Raw genomic sequence first — 14,706 nt, 5'->3', positions numbered from 1 at the left:
AATCCCTTTAATGCATTACATTCATATAACCCCAGAAATGTGTGTAAAAGAGATGAGACAGTGGTGCCAACCTGGTTCATTGGAGCATGCAGAGGAGACCTCTGACCCATCGACTGCATCCCCATCGGACTAAACTGGTTCATTCCTAGATGAGAAGGAGAACAGAAATTATTTATGGAAAAATTATAAAAGGCAAGGAGAACAGAAATATGGTCCCTTTTTATACCAAATGTCAAAAAGGTCAACAGTGTATGTATAACAGAAGCTTTGTCCTTAATTGGTCTTGTTTCTTCTTCAGTAAACTTACATGGTTATTTGTTTCTTATTCTCTCTAATTATGAACTAGGATTGCTTTAAAGCCTCCTCTTCTGCAGCACAAAGCCTGTCCGATACACTATTCATGAATTTCTATTTGTATTAACCTTGGATCTGACCTCATTGTTGAAAACAGTCTGGTTGCCTTTTTAATAATATAATTTACAAATACTAGACGTACCTCCTGGACTCTGCATCCTGTTGACCATCTGATTGGGTCCAGCTGGTCGGACCATGGACGGATCGGCGTGAGGACCATCTGACGGAGAGAAGAGTTACAGGGATCATAAATCAGGATTACTGAATACTAGTAAAACCATAAGTGACTAAAATAAGTTTAAAAAGGGTGAGAAAAACTGAGAAATACTTCCAAGAACTATATAAATGATTCAGGCTGTTGAAGAAAACTTGTTTCACACGGTGTCACTCAACACATGCAGTATAATCTAGATCTCACATGTCTAAACAAGTACTGTCTCTAACCCTTGCTGTTCAACACACTTCTGCATAAACAGCACTTGTTCAGACAATTCAGACGCTTGGGAAGGCATGCTACTGGTTCTGTAAACATACAATTATAACTATTGTTTTGCTGCAAGAGTTGTGTAAGTTTTTACTTCAATTGATCAAGACTTTTCTTACATTTTCAGATCTTAGGTTCACCCTGAATGCATGTGGAAACACATTTACCTTTACTAATTCAAGGTAATGCTGGATTAGTAATGGAATTGGCTTTCTTTGTCCTTAAAAGGTAGGGTAGGTAAGAATGGAGAAACCAGCTCGAGTGCGCTAGAAATTGAAAATACACAACCGAAAAAAATCGGCCCCTTTCTTCAGACTTCCTTACAGAGCCCCTCCTCCAACACACACGAACGCGCACATGACCAATGAGGGCACGAGATCAGTTTGTGCCCAGATGGAAGGCTGACAGGCAGGTAGGCCATCCAGTTACTTTAGCCGGGCCGGCTCAGATGATTGGTCGTGCTTTTTACAGTACGGCTTCCACAGATGACATTTTTGTATGTATTTATTGTCAAAGTATTTCATGTATTCATTGCTATCGGGATGTTAAGAGCATTCCATGGAATATAACAAAAAGTGTTTCTGAAGTGAATTACCTACCCCACCTTTAAGTATTATATATTTTAGCGTATGGGACAATTGTTTGCTTGTTCTTTTATTCTACTTTAACACTAAACATGTTTCTGTGCCAATTATTAAGAATATTACTGAAATCTAAAAGCTAAGCAGTCAAATGTGTTTCTATTATTTGCAGTCTGGTGTGAATGCATTCAATTGTTTCTACATACACATAGAAGGGTGTGAAGGAGGTTAAAACAAAATGTCTACTTACTTGGTGATTGTCCAGGAGCCATAGAGGGCTGTCCCATGCTGGGGGGCTGTCCCATGCTGGGGGGCTGTCCCATGCTGGGGGGTTGTCCCATGCTGGGGGGCTGTCCCATGCTGGAGGGCACCTGTGGGAGGCCAGGGGAGGGGATGCCGGGCATCATGCCCTGCTTCTGGAGTCGCGTCCTCCTCTTCTCCTCCAGCTCCTTTTGGATTTTGTAAATTTTCTCTGCCAGCAGATGGTAGTACTCCGCCTAGAAAAGGAAGCACCAGCCGGGACAGAGGAGGTTACTTGGTTTAATCGCAACAGTGCATACATTAATACTTGTACTTTCTCTACTGGAAACTGATGGCTTCAACACGATTACAAACTGAGAGGGATTGACACAAACCGTTTTAACTGTGCAGTTTGGCATTCAAATATGTATCAACACCACTCCATGCATTGCAATATACACATTTGTATTGATTTGATATATTATACAATGTGCACATTTTTACTTCAACATAAATGTTTGCATAATTCATTTTATCCTATTTTTACAAAAAAAAATGTCTTCTATATTTAAATAAATATTTGGATTCAATTATTTTAAAATCCCTTGGTACCACTTTACAATAAGACTACCCTTATAAAGGATTCATAAAGGGTTTATAATTAGGTTATGAATTAGGTTGTAAACACTTTATTAATCATTAAGAACTATTTATAAACCAGTTCTAACAGTTTTCATACATCAACACAGGCTCACTATTTGGCAAGATGACTAAGCCTTATAGAGAGGCGAAGTCCCTCCCTTTCCGGGGGAGCTCCATGGGACCTTATTTCGGAAAAAGTCTGTATTGAAGTCAATGAAGAGAGAAAGATTATCTTTCGATCCCGTTTGAATTGTGCAATTTAAAAGATCATTTTGCAAGTCAAAAAATAAAAAACTGTCGTAAAACTGCGAAGTAACACTTTTTTTTGTGTGAAACGCTCAATGATCTACATCTCCCGTCTCGCACCACACACCAAGACGGCCGTCACGTTGGCACATTTCACTTCTCTCTTTCAGAATGAGGCGGAAAGTATTAAAAGAGGTACAAATCACTCCATGTCTGGGCACGTTGAGAGCTGTGCATACACACAAGGGGAGTTAGTCGGTTCTGTGAGAGCCAGCATGCGGGACCGGGATTCTGGGATTTGTAGTCTTTCTAGTTGCGTATTTTTCATAGTCTTTTATTTCAACAGTTTTACGACAAACTGACTTTTTTTACATAGAAATGATTTTTTAAGATTGACAAACATCATATGTGTAATTTGTGGCACAAACGGGATCGAAAGATAATCTCTCTCTCCCCATTGACTTCAATACATACTTTTTTCGAAATAAGGTCCCATGGGTCGGAAGTAGAAGGGAGAGACTTCGCCTCTCTATACCCCAGGTATATCTCTCTATATTGGCTACCTAGCTTACTTCGTCTTCTTCCTCAGCTAGCATCCTTGGTATCTGTTGTTCACCGAGTTGATTCCCCCCCTTCCATCTTGATGTTTCTTGGCATCTCTTTATGACCATTTATTTACGAGTTACTAACATTTATAGTTGCCAAAAGGGAGCATTATTGTAAAGTGTAAAACACATTCCCATTTATGAATGAGTTACTACCATTTCTAATAAGACTTAGCAGTACAGATAAATGTGGGCTCACTATTTGGCAAGATGACTAAGCCTTATATTGGCTACTTAGCTAGAATCAACTCGGTGAACAACAGATACCAAGGATGCTGGCTGATGAAGGAGACGAAGTAAGCTAGGTAGCCAATATAAGACTTGGCAGTACAGATACATGTGGGCTCACTGTTTGGTCACAGTCGCTCTGTTTATCTCATGTCTTAAAATATTCTGATACACTCGGTGTGTGTTGGTTTCTTACCCGGCTGTTGGCCGACTCGTACATGTCCCCCTCGACTTTCCGAGCGTACGCCACCAGGTTCTCCATCCGCCGGTCCTTCAGGGCGGCCGGATCAGGAGTGGGGAAGATTGCCTGCACACTACTCTCACACATGCACAAACAAGAAGGACACACAGATACAATTAACTTGAGGCAAGAGGATGACACCAGGTGCTGAATATTATCCAATACCACTGTCTATACTGTGCATATGGGATCCATAGTGAAAATACAGTATTTATACATATTCCAGCTTTTAAACTATCAGTATTTATTGTACTACACCATACGGCTACTACTGTATTTTTACCCCTTGCTGTTTTTCAACACATTTTATTTCTTTAGTTCCCGGCTCTAGTGAGATATCCTGAGGGCGCATACTCACAGCTTGTGGACGAGGTGGTTTCGGAGGTCCTGTGTGATGTCTTCATGCCACGACTTCCTCATGCCGGGAGCAGAGGGGGGGGGTCGCCATGGGCATCGAGCTCAGGGTCGCCAAACTATCACTCATCAAACTAGAACAATTACAGACAAGAAGGAAAGGAAGGAGTGAGATTTCATCCAAAACAGAACATAGTTTGTCTTTGTTAATGTCCAATGTAAGAAATATAAAAATGGTCCTACTTCTGTGCACTCAAGCTGCCATGCAGCAGGGAGTTCGGCAGTAGACTCGACTGGTTGGGGGATTGCACCCCCACTCCACCATTCACTCCCATAGAGTTTCCACCTGGAAAGAGTGAAAGAGTTGTGATTATAGAGTTTGAAGGACATGATTATTAGTACGACACTATAAGCAGGCCCCGACTGCGTTATGGTGGAAACTGATTAACTCTTGTTTTGGAACAAGCTTTGTCTGATCTCAGTTACGCCAGTCGTGTGTCCACCATTTGGGCACCTGGTCTTTAAGTTTGTATAGTGGTTGACACGGAAATGTACTGAACAAGCTGTGACTGAGGGAATAAAAGGCAGTATAACAATCAGAGGGTCAAGGATTTGATATCATTCCCGGCAGTCAACATGTCGAAGTGTCCTTGGACAAGATACTTTACCCTAGATTTCTCTGTAAGCATGTCTACGGTTTTGAAGTGTATGCAAGTTGCTTTGAATCAAAGCCTCAGCTAAATAACATGTCATTTCATATAAGAAAATGCAGGCAAAAGACAGCAGGGTAACATCAAACACCATCACACACATTTCTAGTTGGTTATTCTGCCTTTAAGAGACACACATGTGCTGTGACGACACTTAAGGGACTCCAATCATCTTATTAAAAAAAACAGGAAATGCCTTTTAAAGCTCTCAAACATCTGTTAAGTGGCCCTTTGCGTTTATGTTTTCTATGGCATAACATGCTGACATAAGATCAAGAATACAAATAATATTTTCTCAGTGATAAACCTAAAAATGTGATTGTATTAGAAACGAACCCATGGAGTTGAGGTTCCTCATCCCCGGCTGGCCCTGGTTGGACATGCTGCCCTGCGACGGCTGGGGGATCTGGTTCCCCTGGTACGTGAGGCCGAGGGCAGCGTAGGCTCTCTCGATGGAGCTGGGGTCGATCTGGTTGGGGGGGTTCATGCTGGGAGAGTTGGACTGTCCACCGGGAACCCCTGAACCTAAAGAGTTCACCAGACCCACCCCGGCACTGTTTACAAGAGCTGAGAGGAGAAAGAGAGGACAGAGGATGAGCATCTGTGGACAAATACTTTGCTGCATATATTTGAATGCACACTTTTTTTAAATTGTATTAATCGTTGGTTTACATATTTTCCAAAGTGCACACATTATTACTTTTTATATTTATATAAATAATTGTATTAAAAACATATTTGCACATTTTTATTTTAACATGTTTGTATAAATACTTTGTCTTTTATATTATCCTTTATTGCACACTTTAAAGGTGGGGTCGGTCATTTTGGAGAAACCAGCTCGAGTGCGCTAGAATTTGAAAATACACAGCCGGAAGAAATCTGCCACTTCCTCACAGAGCCCCTCCTCCAACACACACGAACGCGCTCATGACCAATGAGGGCACGAGATAAGTTTGTGCACAGATGGAAGGCTGACAGGCAGGTAGGCCATCCAGTTACTTTAGCCGGGCCGGCTCAGATGATTGGTCGTGCTTTTTACAGCGCCACGGCTTCCACAGACGATATTTTTTATGGATTTTTTGTCAAAGCATTTAATTTATTCATTGCTATCGGGATGTTGAGAGCATTCCATGGAATATAACAAAAAGTGTATCTCGAGCCGGTTTCTCAAACTTACCTACCCCACCTTTAACATCTTATTTTTGTATACATTTTTATTCTAAAATGGAGCAACTGTCAAAAAACTCAATTTAATATATAAATTGGGTTTATAGATCTTTTGTAATGATGACTTAATGATAAGAGTTAACACACAGAGAGTGAGGAACACTCACACTGCTGATTCCTCTTGTCTCCAGCGTTTTTCAGCGGCAGGCAAACAGGACAGTCATGTCGTGTGCAATTCTTCCAATGAGAGATGATCTGTCTGGATGAGGCACAGTGAGCCACTGCGGGGGGGGGGGGGGGGGGGGGGGGGGGGGACAGAAAAGGAGATCAGTTTCAGAAATAAGGAAGAATCATGAAAAGGGAGGGAGAATGAGTGATATGAGAAGAATGTGACAGAGGAGGAGGAGGAATAAAGACGATAAGAGAAAAGGGAGAACATTCAGTAAAAAGAGAAGCCAGAGAATGAGAAAGTTACTGTATGAGTCACTCAGTGAAATAAAACTACATCCAGATGAGAGAGAGTACAGTAAAGCTCAAGATCGAATAACTAATTTTGATACGACGATAAACCAAGAGGGACATAAACAACTCAAGCAAAAGGGGAAAAAATGAATTGCAGATACATGACAACTTTAAACGCTGCCCTTAGTGTTTGATATAAACCACACAACCGTAAAAGCAGCAATCATCATAATTCAAAGGACTCACCCTGGCAGGACTTGCCAGCCTGGCAGTGAGTCATGTGGTTGAGCACGTTCTTCATGGTGCGGCAGTGGGGAAGGTTGCACTGCCTTACTTCCCCGTTCGCCTGCTCCCTGCGCTGGCACTTGTGCGCGTGGAGCAGGAGGACCAGCTGCTGTTGGATCAGCTTCCGTTTCTCGGGGTCTGCGGTAGGGGGCGCTGCGCCGGGACCGGCCCCTACGGCACTGAGCCCGACCTGTGGGCCTCCCACCGCTGCTACTCCTCCGACGGATACACCACCCACCGCTCCGGACTGCTGAGACGCCTGCGGAGAGAGGATCGGGATCAGAATACCTTACTTATCGCAGGGAAAGGTGGGTTTTGTGATACTTGCTTCATTTTTAAAGCAGATGTGTGACTCTGTAGTTTGGCGTAAAGAAGCGGAATTCTTTGCCGAATGATTTAAAAAGGGCTGTAAGAAAAATTGTATGTTTAAGAAAATGTATAAAGAAAGCGTAATTAGACAGTATGAAGTTGACTGTTGATTGTGTTCTGGTTTTATGTTTCAGTATTTGTAAGCTACTGTGACCAGCGTTTCCGCCAGGGGGCGTCTTGCCGTCATTTGACGCCCTTATTCAGCTCGGGACGCCCTGAACTCGAGCCGAGGGCGTCCAACAATATTAATAATTCGAGAGAAGATCGAGAGTTTTTATCGCTTGAAATGACGAAAAGGAAAAAGGACAAGGACATCCCTCTGTTGGAGGGGCAAAGGAGTCTGGTGGGATTATTTTCGGAGTATTGAAGATCGTTTCCCCGACATCGAAGGTGCCTGCTACCGGACAACACGGAACGTGCGCGATTTGGAAGCAATGAGCGGGGGGGGGTTTTAGTGGAGCATGCGCGTGAACTGCGAGCGCCGAGCCTCGCAGCGGCGATACTGAGGCTCTGCGGTAAACTGTGGTAACATGAAGAGCCGTTTGGGAGCCGAAACAGCCGGCGCTTTAAGAGAGCCGAGCCAAATGACCCCCAATTGAACAGGGTGTTAATAACGTTCAGTGACTCACTGCCATCTGACAGGGACATTCTGACTTCTGCGGCATTTGATTAATCTCACTTCAAAAAGGCGGTTTAATTTCTCTAAGGCAGGTAAGATTATTGCATTGGTAATTCTTCACTATAATCCCATGCAAGACAACAGTCGTGATGACCATGTTTCTATTCAGAGGACTCAAGAACCCTTTGCATGGACTAGGAGCTTGTCAAAAAAGATGTGAAGTTTTAGCTGCTTGTAAATACATGAAGGGACCCAAAACAAATGACTTAAGTGGTCAAAGCCATCCTCAAAGGGACGTAACAGAAGAAAGAAGGCACAGATATAAAGTGAAATTCAAAACACAAGCAGAGTAGTGCATGACATAGATGGGAGGCAGTCAAGGGCACATGAGTCACAGAGAAGGACAATAATATACAGTAAGTTATAAACACAAGCCAGGTGCAACAGAGGATGTTCACCTTGACACTGGCTGTGCGGATATGTGGCATTACAAATATTTCCAATTATTATTTTCTGTCTTTAAGTCTTGTGATTTCCGCTTTGAACTTTGACAACGGCTAAACACACCTCCAAACAGGATTATAAACACTGTTTACACAGTCAGCCCATGTAAAAGCAAATATTCTAGAGATCAACTCATTATTGGTTTTAGACTACTTTAGACAGAAAGTCACCAAACTAATCCCTTAACCAGGAACTTTCCGCCACATGGACTAGTGATAACTTGATGATGCTTTAGAGACACAGTTAAAAGACTTGAGACTGATTATGTTTTAATTTATACAATTTGAGAGACTTCATTTTGAATGAAGGTCTCCTATTATACTGTTTTTCATCAATATATCACAGGTCTCAGATATATACAGAACATGTCTCTGGAGTGTTTGGCTCCAAACACCAAACAGGTCATTGCAGCATTACCCATAATCCCCTCTGTTTCAGCCCTGTTTCCAAAGTGCTGATTCTCTGTCTGTTACTTTAGATGAAAATAAGGAGCCCCTCCCCACGCCCCTCTGAGAGAGATTTGGTTAAAAAGAACACAATGGTGCTCTAGGAGGAGATTCAGGTGATAAGGTGGGGGGGGTTACCTTGGTTGGTGATTGGCTAATGGTTACACAAGACAAAACATCGTTATGACATCATAAAGTGGCTAAAATCTGATCAGCTCATTTTCAGACAGGTTTTTATAGAAATGGATCAGGACAAAAAGAGAGAGAATCTTTGTTCCTGAAACTTTCAGAGTCTCTTTCCACAGAGGGGACACATGTTGATGTAGAAAAGACATGAAGAAGAGGGGACACATGTTGATGAAGAAAATACATGAAAAAGTGGATTTTGCATAATAGGTGACCTTCAACATAATATACATTTCTAATTAAGCAGAAAAAAAACTGATCTTACCATCCCAGGCATGCCTTGACCCGGCGGTGCCTTCTTGTCCATGTTGAACTGGGCGGCCATATTGTTTGGCATCCCTGCCTTATTCTGGAGCTGAGGGCCCAGCCCTGCTCCAGGAAGCCCCTGGCCAGCCTGGCCGTACGGACCGCCATAGGGGCCCGCGTTGGTCATCATATTCATCTGGAGAGAGAAGAGAGGGGGACAAAGAGAAATGAGAAAGAGGAGAAGAGAATGGATCATTTAGAGATGAAATAAATTTACTCTGACGACCTTTAAAAGCATTACTTAAGTAGCAAGTCAAGTGATATTCCATTTTCAAAGATGAAATATGCCGAAGTTTTATAATGTGTTCTTACATTAGTTAACAACTACAAATACAACTATCAAAGTACACTTTAAAACTGTTTTAAAATTGCTGCGGCAGTGCAAAGGATACTTCTTGGAATTACTTTAAAGGGACTACAGGTAAATATTCCTTCATAATGAGTGACAGTATTAATTCCCCTTTGCCTTGACCTTACTCCACAATGAATTAATAGTAGTAGTTACAATGTAAATGCCACTCTTTATGGTTCAGAAAAAGGTTACCATCTATGGTGTAAGATCCAGCTTACATTTTTCCAGCTACTTCCGTATATGCCCAAACTTTTCCTTATTTTAAAACAGCAAATACATTTGAACTACAAAGAACTTGAGATTTGAGTCAAGACAGGAATCATTATTAGTAACATCTACTGTTGGATTTCCACCGACTAATCTCATTTGTTTCTATACAATTAATGGAGGTAAATCAAACTGTCCCTACAGCTCATCATTTATACAGATTCAACTGCACCATCTCCTCAGCATTGAACATGGATAACACGTACTTTACATGCTTAAGTTAACTACAGGACATTAGTTTTAAAAAATCCGGTGCTTGCCGGTGTACCACCAAAGAGTTATGCTACTAGTTTGGCTGAATCATTTAACAAAGTGGTTTGGTGTATTGTCTTCACACCTTCCTTCAAATCAAAACTATCCTGTGGCATATCGAGGAGGTTAACCATCAATACCACAGAGCAGTGAAGCAGAGTAGAGTCCAACAAGCAACCACACACTATACTGTTTACTACAGGTTCTACTACAGGTTCACTTAAGTCTACAGCTTCACATGAGTAAATGGCTTTTAGAGGGAATTTATCATCATCATCATCATCATCATCATCAGTTTTCATTTATTTGACCAAACTCAAGAAAGCCATCAAGAACAACCATTTCCAGAGTTTTGCCACTTTTTCAATATGTTACGTATAAATGTATACTTTAGTTGATTGTACCAGATAATCCTTAATAACATTTAATTTAGCTGATGCTAAAGTAACTTACAATAAGTTAAATTAACCATGTAGATAAACTCAAAACAGCCAGAAACCTACAAAATGCATGCTCCCCTCGTCCATGTTGGAGTTATGACATATCGACCAATATTTGTAATTCCTATTTTGTAAATGTTGTCAAAATAAAAATACATTACAATTACAATATCCTTGAGAATGTACTCTTGTTAATGCCACATTTCAAATGTAAAAGAGCATTTTCTTTTTGAAAAAAAACTACATGTAGGTTTTCAGCAGTGCACCAAAACAAAACCATAATCTGTTGAGGCCGGCATTTAAAACATTTTAAAATTCAGTTTAAGTTTGAACCAGAACTTAACATTTGCAATGTGTGCTTACCTTGTTCAATGCTCCGGGTAGCTGCGGTCTCATCCCTGCCTGACCCCCGGGTCCCATTTGCTGCCCGCCCTGCTGCAGGGTTTCCGCCAACAAATTACTATTGTTACCCATGCTTCCATTGCCAGGGTAACCCATTCTTGGCGAGCCGTTCATCACCTGCCCCCCCATCAGGCCTTGCTGCTGTCCAGTGTTGCCCTTCTGGGCATTCATCATGGCAGCTGCCCGATTGAGAGCTGCCACCCCTCCACCCATCCCAACTTGCTGCATTAATCCAGGCTGCTGTCCCTGGGGGGGCATGCCTTGAGGTCCACCAGGGGAGACACCCCCCATCATCCCCATGGAAGCCCCGGGTCCTGTGCTGTTGGATGTGGGGCCCCCCTGCTGTGCGGGTGCTCCTGCACGCAACAGCTCCGACAGCTGTTTGTGTTTGGCAGCAGCATCATGGCCGCCCAAACCCAGTCCTCCTCCGAGACTGCCGAGGCTGGTGTGGAGTTGACTGACATCCCCTCCGTTAGTCAGCCCCAAGTCCGACGAGTTGATGAGCTCATCAGGGAGGTCGTGCTCCAGGTCGAAAAGTGAACCGAAATCTAAGCACAAAAGAAAATAAACTTTAAAAACTAGAAAAAAAACAAGGTTCACACAGCTCAGGAAATGTAGGATTTGCACTGCATACATTTTTTAAACCCAACTTCATTTAAGCGAATTAAAACGCTGACATTATTTTGAAAACCCATTTCATTTGTAGCCCATAGCTGGACAGCCAGTGCAGATTTAGCTTCCGCTCAAAGCCTGGATTTCTCTCCTGGGCATCAGCTTGTGGTTTGATGGGGTGCCAAACATGGAGAGTGAACGCAGTAGGGTCGGGGTGGGAAGCCGCAGAGAGTAAACATTACAGTACCTAGGTAGGTGTGTGCATTGGATCTACAATCATGTTGTGCAAGAGCATTAAACAGAAAAGTGTCAGAAGTCATTTCCACTGAACAGCAAATGGGAACGTTTTTGACTAAATATATAAAAATCATACACATTTTTCTTAGTAGACGTTTCATCCAGCAGAAGAAAGAAATGCAGTGATAGCTCTACTTTGATAGTGAAAACCCAGGTTAAAACATAACCTGCATGTTTAGTTTTATTGCATGTATGATGACTTTTAGCATGCATTTGAGTTGTTGACCTCACGCGTTTAGAGAATTTACTGTATTAGGGGCCTAGATACTTAAGGAAATGTCACATGTTTCAAACTTGAAATGTACATAACTTACTTTGCGAGCTTGTATGGCCACCAAACATTTCAAAGTTAAAAAAGTGTAATAAACAAAAGCAGAAATACTACCTACGTCTTCATGCAATTCTGTGTCTTGTTCAGTGGTGGAAGTACATTTACTCAAGTACAAAAGTAAGTTACTTTTACTTTCCTTGAGTATTTTCATGGTATCCTACTTTATACTTTTACTCTACCAATTTTGTAGGCAAATGTTTTACTCCACTACAATTATTTTTACAGATTTAGATACTTTGCACATTTTAGATTATAAATACACACTTTAAATCCACTAATTTATGTATATTTACCATCATAGGATAAGCTACCCAGTATTAAATAAAGTGATTCAAATAAACCCCACTTTTACAAAGTACAACACTGATTATTGAATCAATAATTATAATCTAATAATTTAAAATATATATTGTGCTTAAATGTTATGCAGTACCTTTGCTTTTGGTCAAGTATATTTAGATGTCAATACTGTTGAAGCCTTAACACCTCGGACGTTACAATACCTTACTTTTACTTGAAACAGAGTATTCCTATTATGTGGTATTTCAAATTTTACTTCAGTACAATATATGAGTACATTTATCAACTCTGTATTTAATTATATACTTTTCTTTTTTTTCTACTTTCCAGAAAGCGACTAAACCAAAGAAATATCTAAATTATCATGCACGTCTCGTTACAAATGCATGCAACAAGAGGAAGCCATACGTGTACAGCTTCTGCTTCAATATGTAGAAATGAATTAGTTTTCAAATAAAGTTCAATTCCTAACAAAAGGGAACCGTATTTAACAGTTAAATCGTTTTGAAGAGTAAATGCAGAAAGTGCAGCGCCGAGTCAACGTGCAGTGAGTCAAACAATGGAGGATGAACAAGAATGGGCTTCGTCGGTCGACTACAATTGAGAATCTAAAAGCCTTTGAACAAAAAGACATGAAAAGAAATGTTTCGAAGACGGCACATCGAGTTCCCCCTTTCATTTAAAAGCTTCAAAAAGTATAACATGTACACACTGCTGTTTAATCGGCTGGGAAACAACGCTTTGCGCAACTTTGTGACGAACAATAGCTACGACAATTGTTCGCTAAAAACAGAGCAGCGGCTAACAACACGTGAAGCACACGACATTTCTCACCACAAACGGGTTTATTTCCACTATATAAAGTATTGGTTCGCACAGAAAATGAGTCTTATTGAACAGAATGAGGTTTTGTTTGTGAAAAATCACTTATTTTCTTTGCTAGCTTCGAGCTCAGCTGAGCCGGTGGCTAGTTAGCTTAGCTAGCTCGGTAACCGTTACTTTCTCCCAAAGCTAATTCAGGAAACGGTGCTGTGTTACTACTTTAATGGATAAACTATAACGCCTGGTGTTTAATGAGGAGTATGTGCTCTCATGTTTTCAAATTAATCAACTTTTAAAAGTACTAAGACAACTTGAAGCAAACTGGGGTGACTCTGCTCTTCCATTGTTTGGAGATGGGTCTAATAGTTGGTGGCTAGTTAGTTAGCATGTTGAAGCTAACGCATCAAAACACCCCTGCAGGAAAGTTGCTCCTTTTCTTTTTCACAAACCAAACTCTCAGTTTAGCCTTTTTCTACACATAAATAAAGTAAAAGTTCTGGAGCGGATGTGTCAGTTAAGATGCTGTGTAACTCTGCAGGGACTCAACAGACCGATCCTAAATTAACACACAGTTTGAGGTGTTTTATATGTTACCTCCAGCTAGTTAGCTAGCTAGCTCAGTAACCGTTACTTTCTCCTAAAGCTAATTCAGGAAACGTTGCTGTGTTTCTACCTTTAGGTAGACAATATAACGCATCCTGTTTAGTGAGTGTGTGCTCTTATGTTTCACATAAATCAACTTTCAAAAGTAGTAAGACAACTTGAATCAAACTAGGGTGACTCTGCTCTTCCATTGTTTGGTCTAATAGTTAGTGGCTAGTTAGCTAGCATGTTGAGGCTAACGCATCAAAACATGCCTGCAGGAAAGTTGCTCCTTTTCTTTTTTTACAAAAACATCTCACAGACTAGCTTTTTTATCAACAAAACTACAAATAAATGTGCATTTAAAAGCATTAGTTATTGAGCAGCTCTGTGTCAGACCAAGTTGCAGAGTAACTCTGCAGGGACTCCAAACACATTAATGAACACACATTGGGAGCTATTTTATATTTTATCTGAAGCTAAGTTAATGCATGCCTATATTTACCGTTTCCATCACTGGCAGACACGGAGAGGGCTGGAGAGGACAGCTTGGGCCTCTTGGCTGAAGGCGGGCCGGACTCCAGGACATTATCGGCCATATTTTTGTCGAATTAAAAAAAAAAAATCTGTAGATCCACGGAGGGGCAAACGTATTTCCTTTTGATTTGAGTCTCCTTTTCCCTTTAAGAAATGGTCGTTCCCCCACCGCTTGGGGGGACGGTAGGGGAGAAGAGAGCAATGTTGAACTCTTTCCTCACCCTCTCGGTTTATTCCTCTCTGCAGCTATCAGTCCCCCTCCCCTTTCGGAGATTCTGTTCTTCACTGATTTCAACAGGAGGAGGTGGGAAGGTGGAGTCGGCGAAAAAGGCAAGCGTGTGCGGCCCCTCTGACAACCTCATGTAGCCTCTTCTGCGACACAAAACTGTCCCAAGATCCGTCCTCCGTGCTGCTTTCAGTCCTTTCCGCCATAGTCGGCCGGAGAAAGCCTGTAATTTCAGCTCTGAAATGGGGAGTCTC

At 41.5% G+C, this 14,706-nt stretch overlaps 1 protein-coding gene across 1 annotated transcript in view; it reads right to left on the bottom strand.

The window, feature by feature from the left end:
* Window positions 1-14,288, bottom strand: part of ep300b (E1A binding protein p300 b) — a 41,256-nt gene extending 26,968 nt beyond the window's left edge. The window contains 13 exon segments of the mRNA XM_034198789.1: window positions 72-145; window positions 497-574; window positions 1,670-1,916; window positions 3,577-3,694; window positions 3,980-4,060; window positions 4,062-4,109; window positions 4,219-4,321; window positions 5,022-5,252; window positions 6,023-6,136; window positions 6,564-6,861; window positions 8,992-9,168; window positions 10,707-11,293; window positions 14,195-14,288. Coding sequence (XP_034054680.1) covers window positions 72-145; window positions 497-574; window positions 1,670-1,916; window positions 3,577-3,694; window positions 3,980-4,060; window positions 4,062-4,109; window positions 4,219-4,321; window positions 5,022-5,252; window positions 6,023-6,136; window positions 6,564-6,861; window positions 8,992-9,168; window positions 10,707-11,293; window positions 14,195-14,288 — 2,250 coding nt within the window.
* Between the last annotated feature and the right edge of the window lie 418 nt (window positions 14,289-14,706).

This window comes from Gymnodraco acuticeps, unplaced genomic scaffold, assembly GCF_902827175.1.
Source record: "Gymnodraco acuticeps unplaced genomic scaffold, fGymAcu1.1, whole genome shotgun sequence".
Classification (NCBI taxonomy): Eukaryota; Metazoa; Chordata; class Actinopteri; order Perciformes; family Bathydraconidae; genus Gymnodraco; species Gymnodraco acuticeps.
This window is presented reverse-complemented; position numbering and strand designations above follow the sequence as displayed.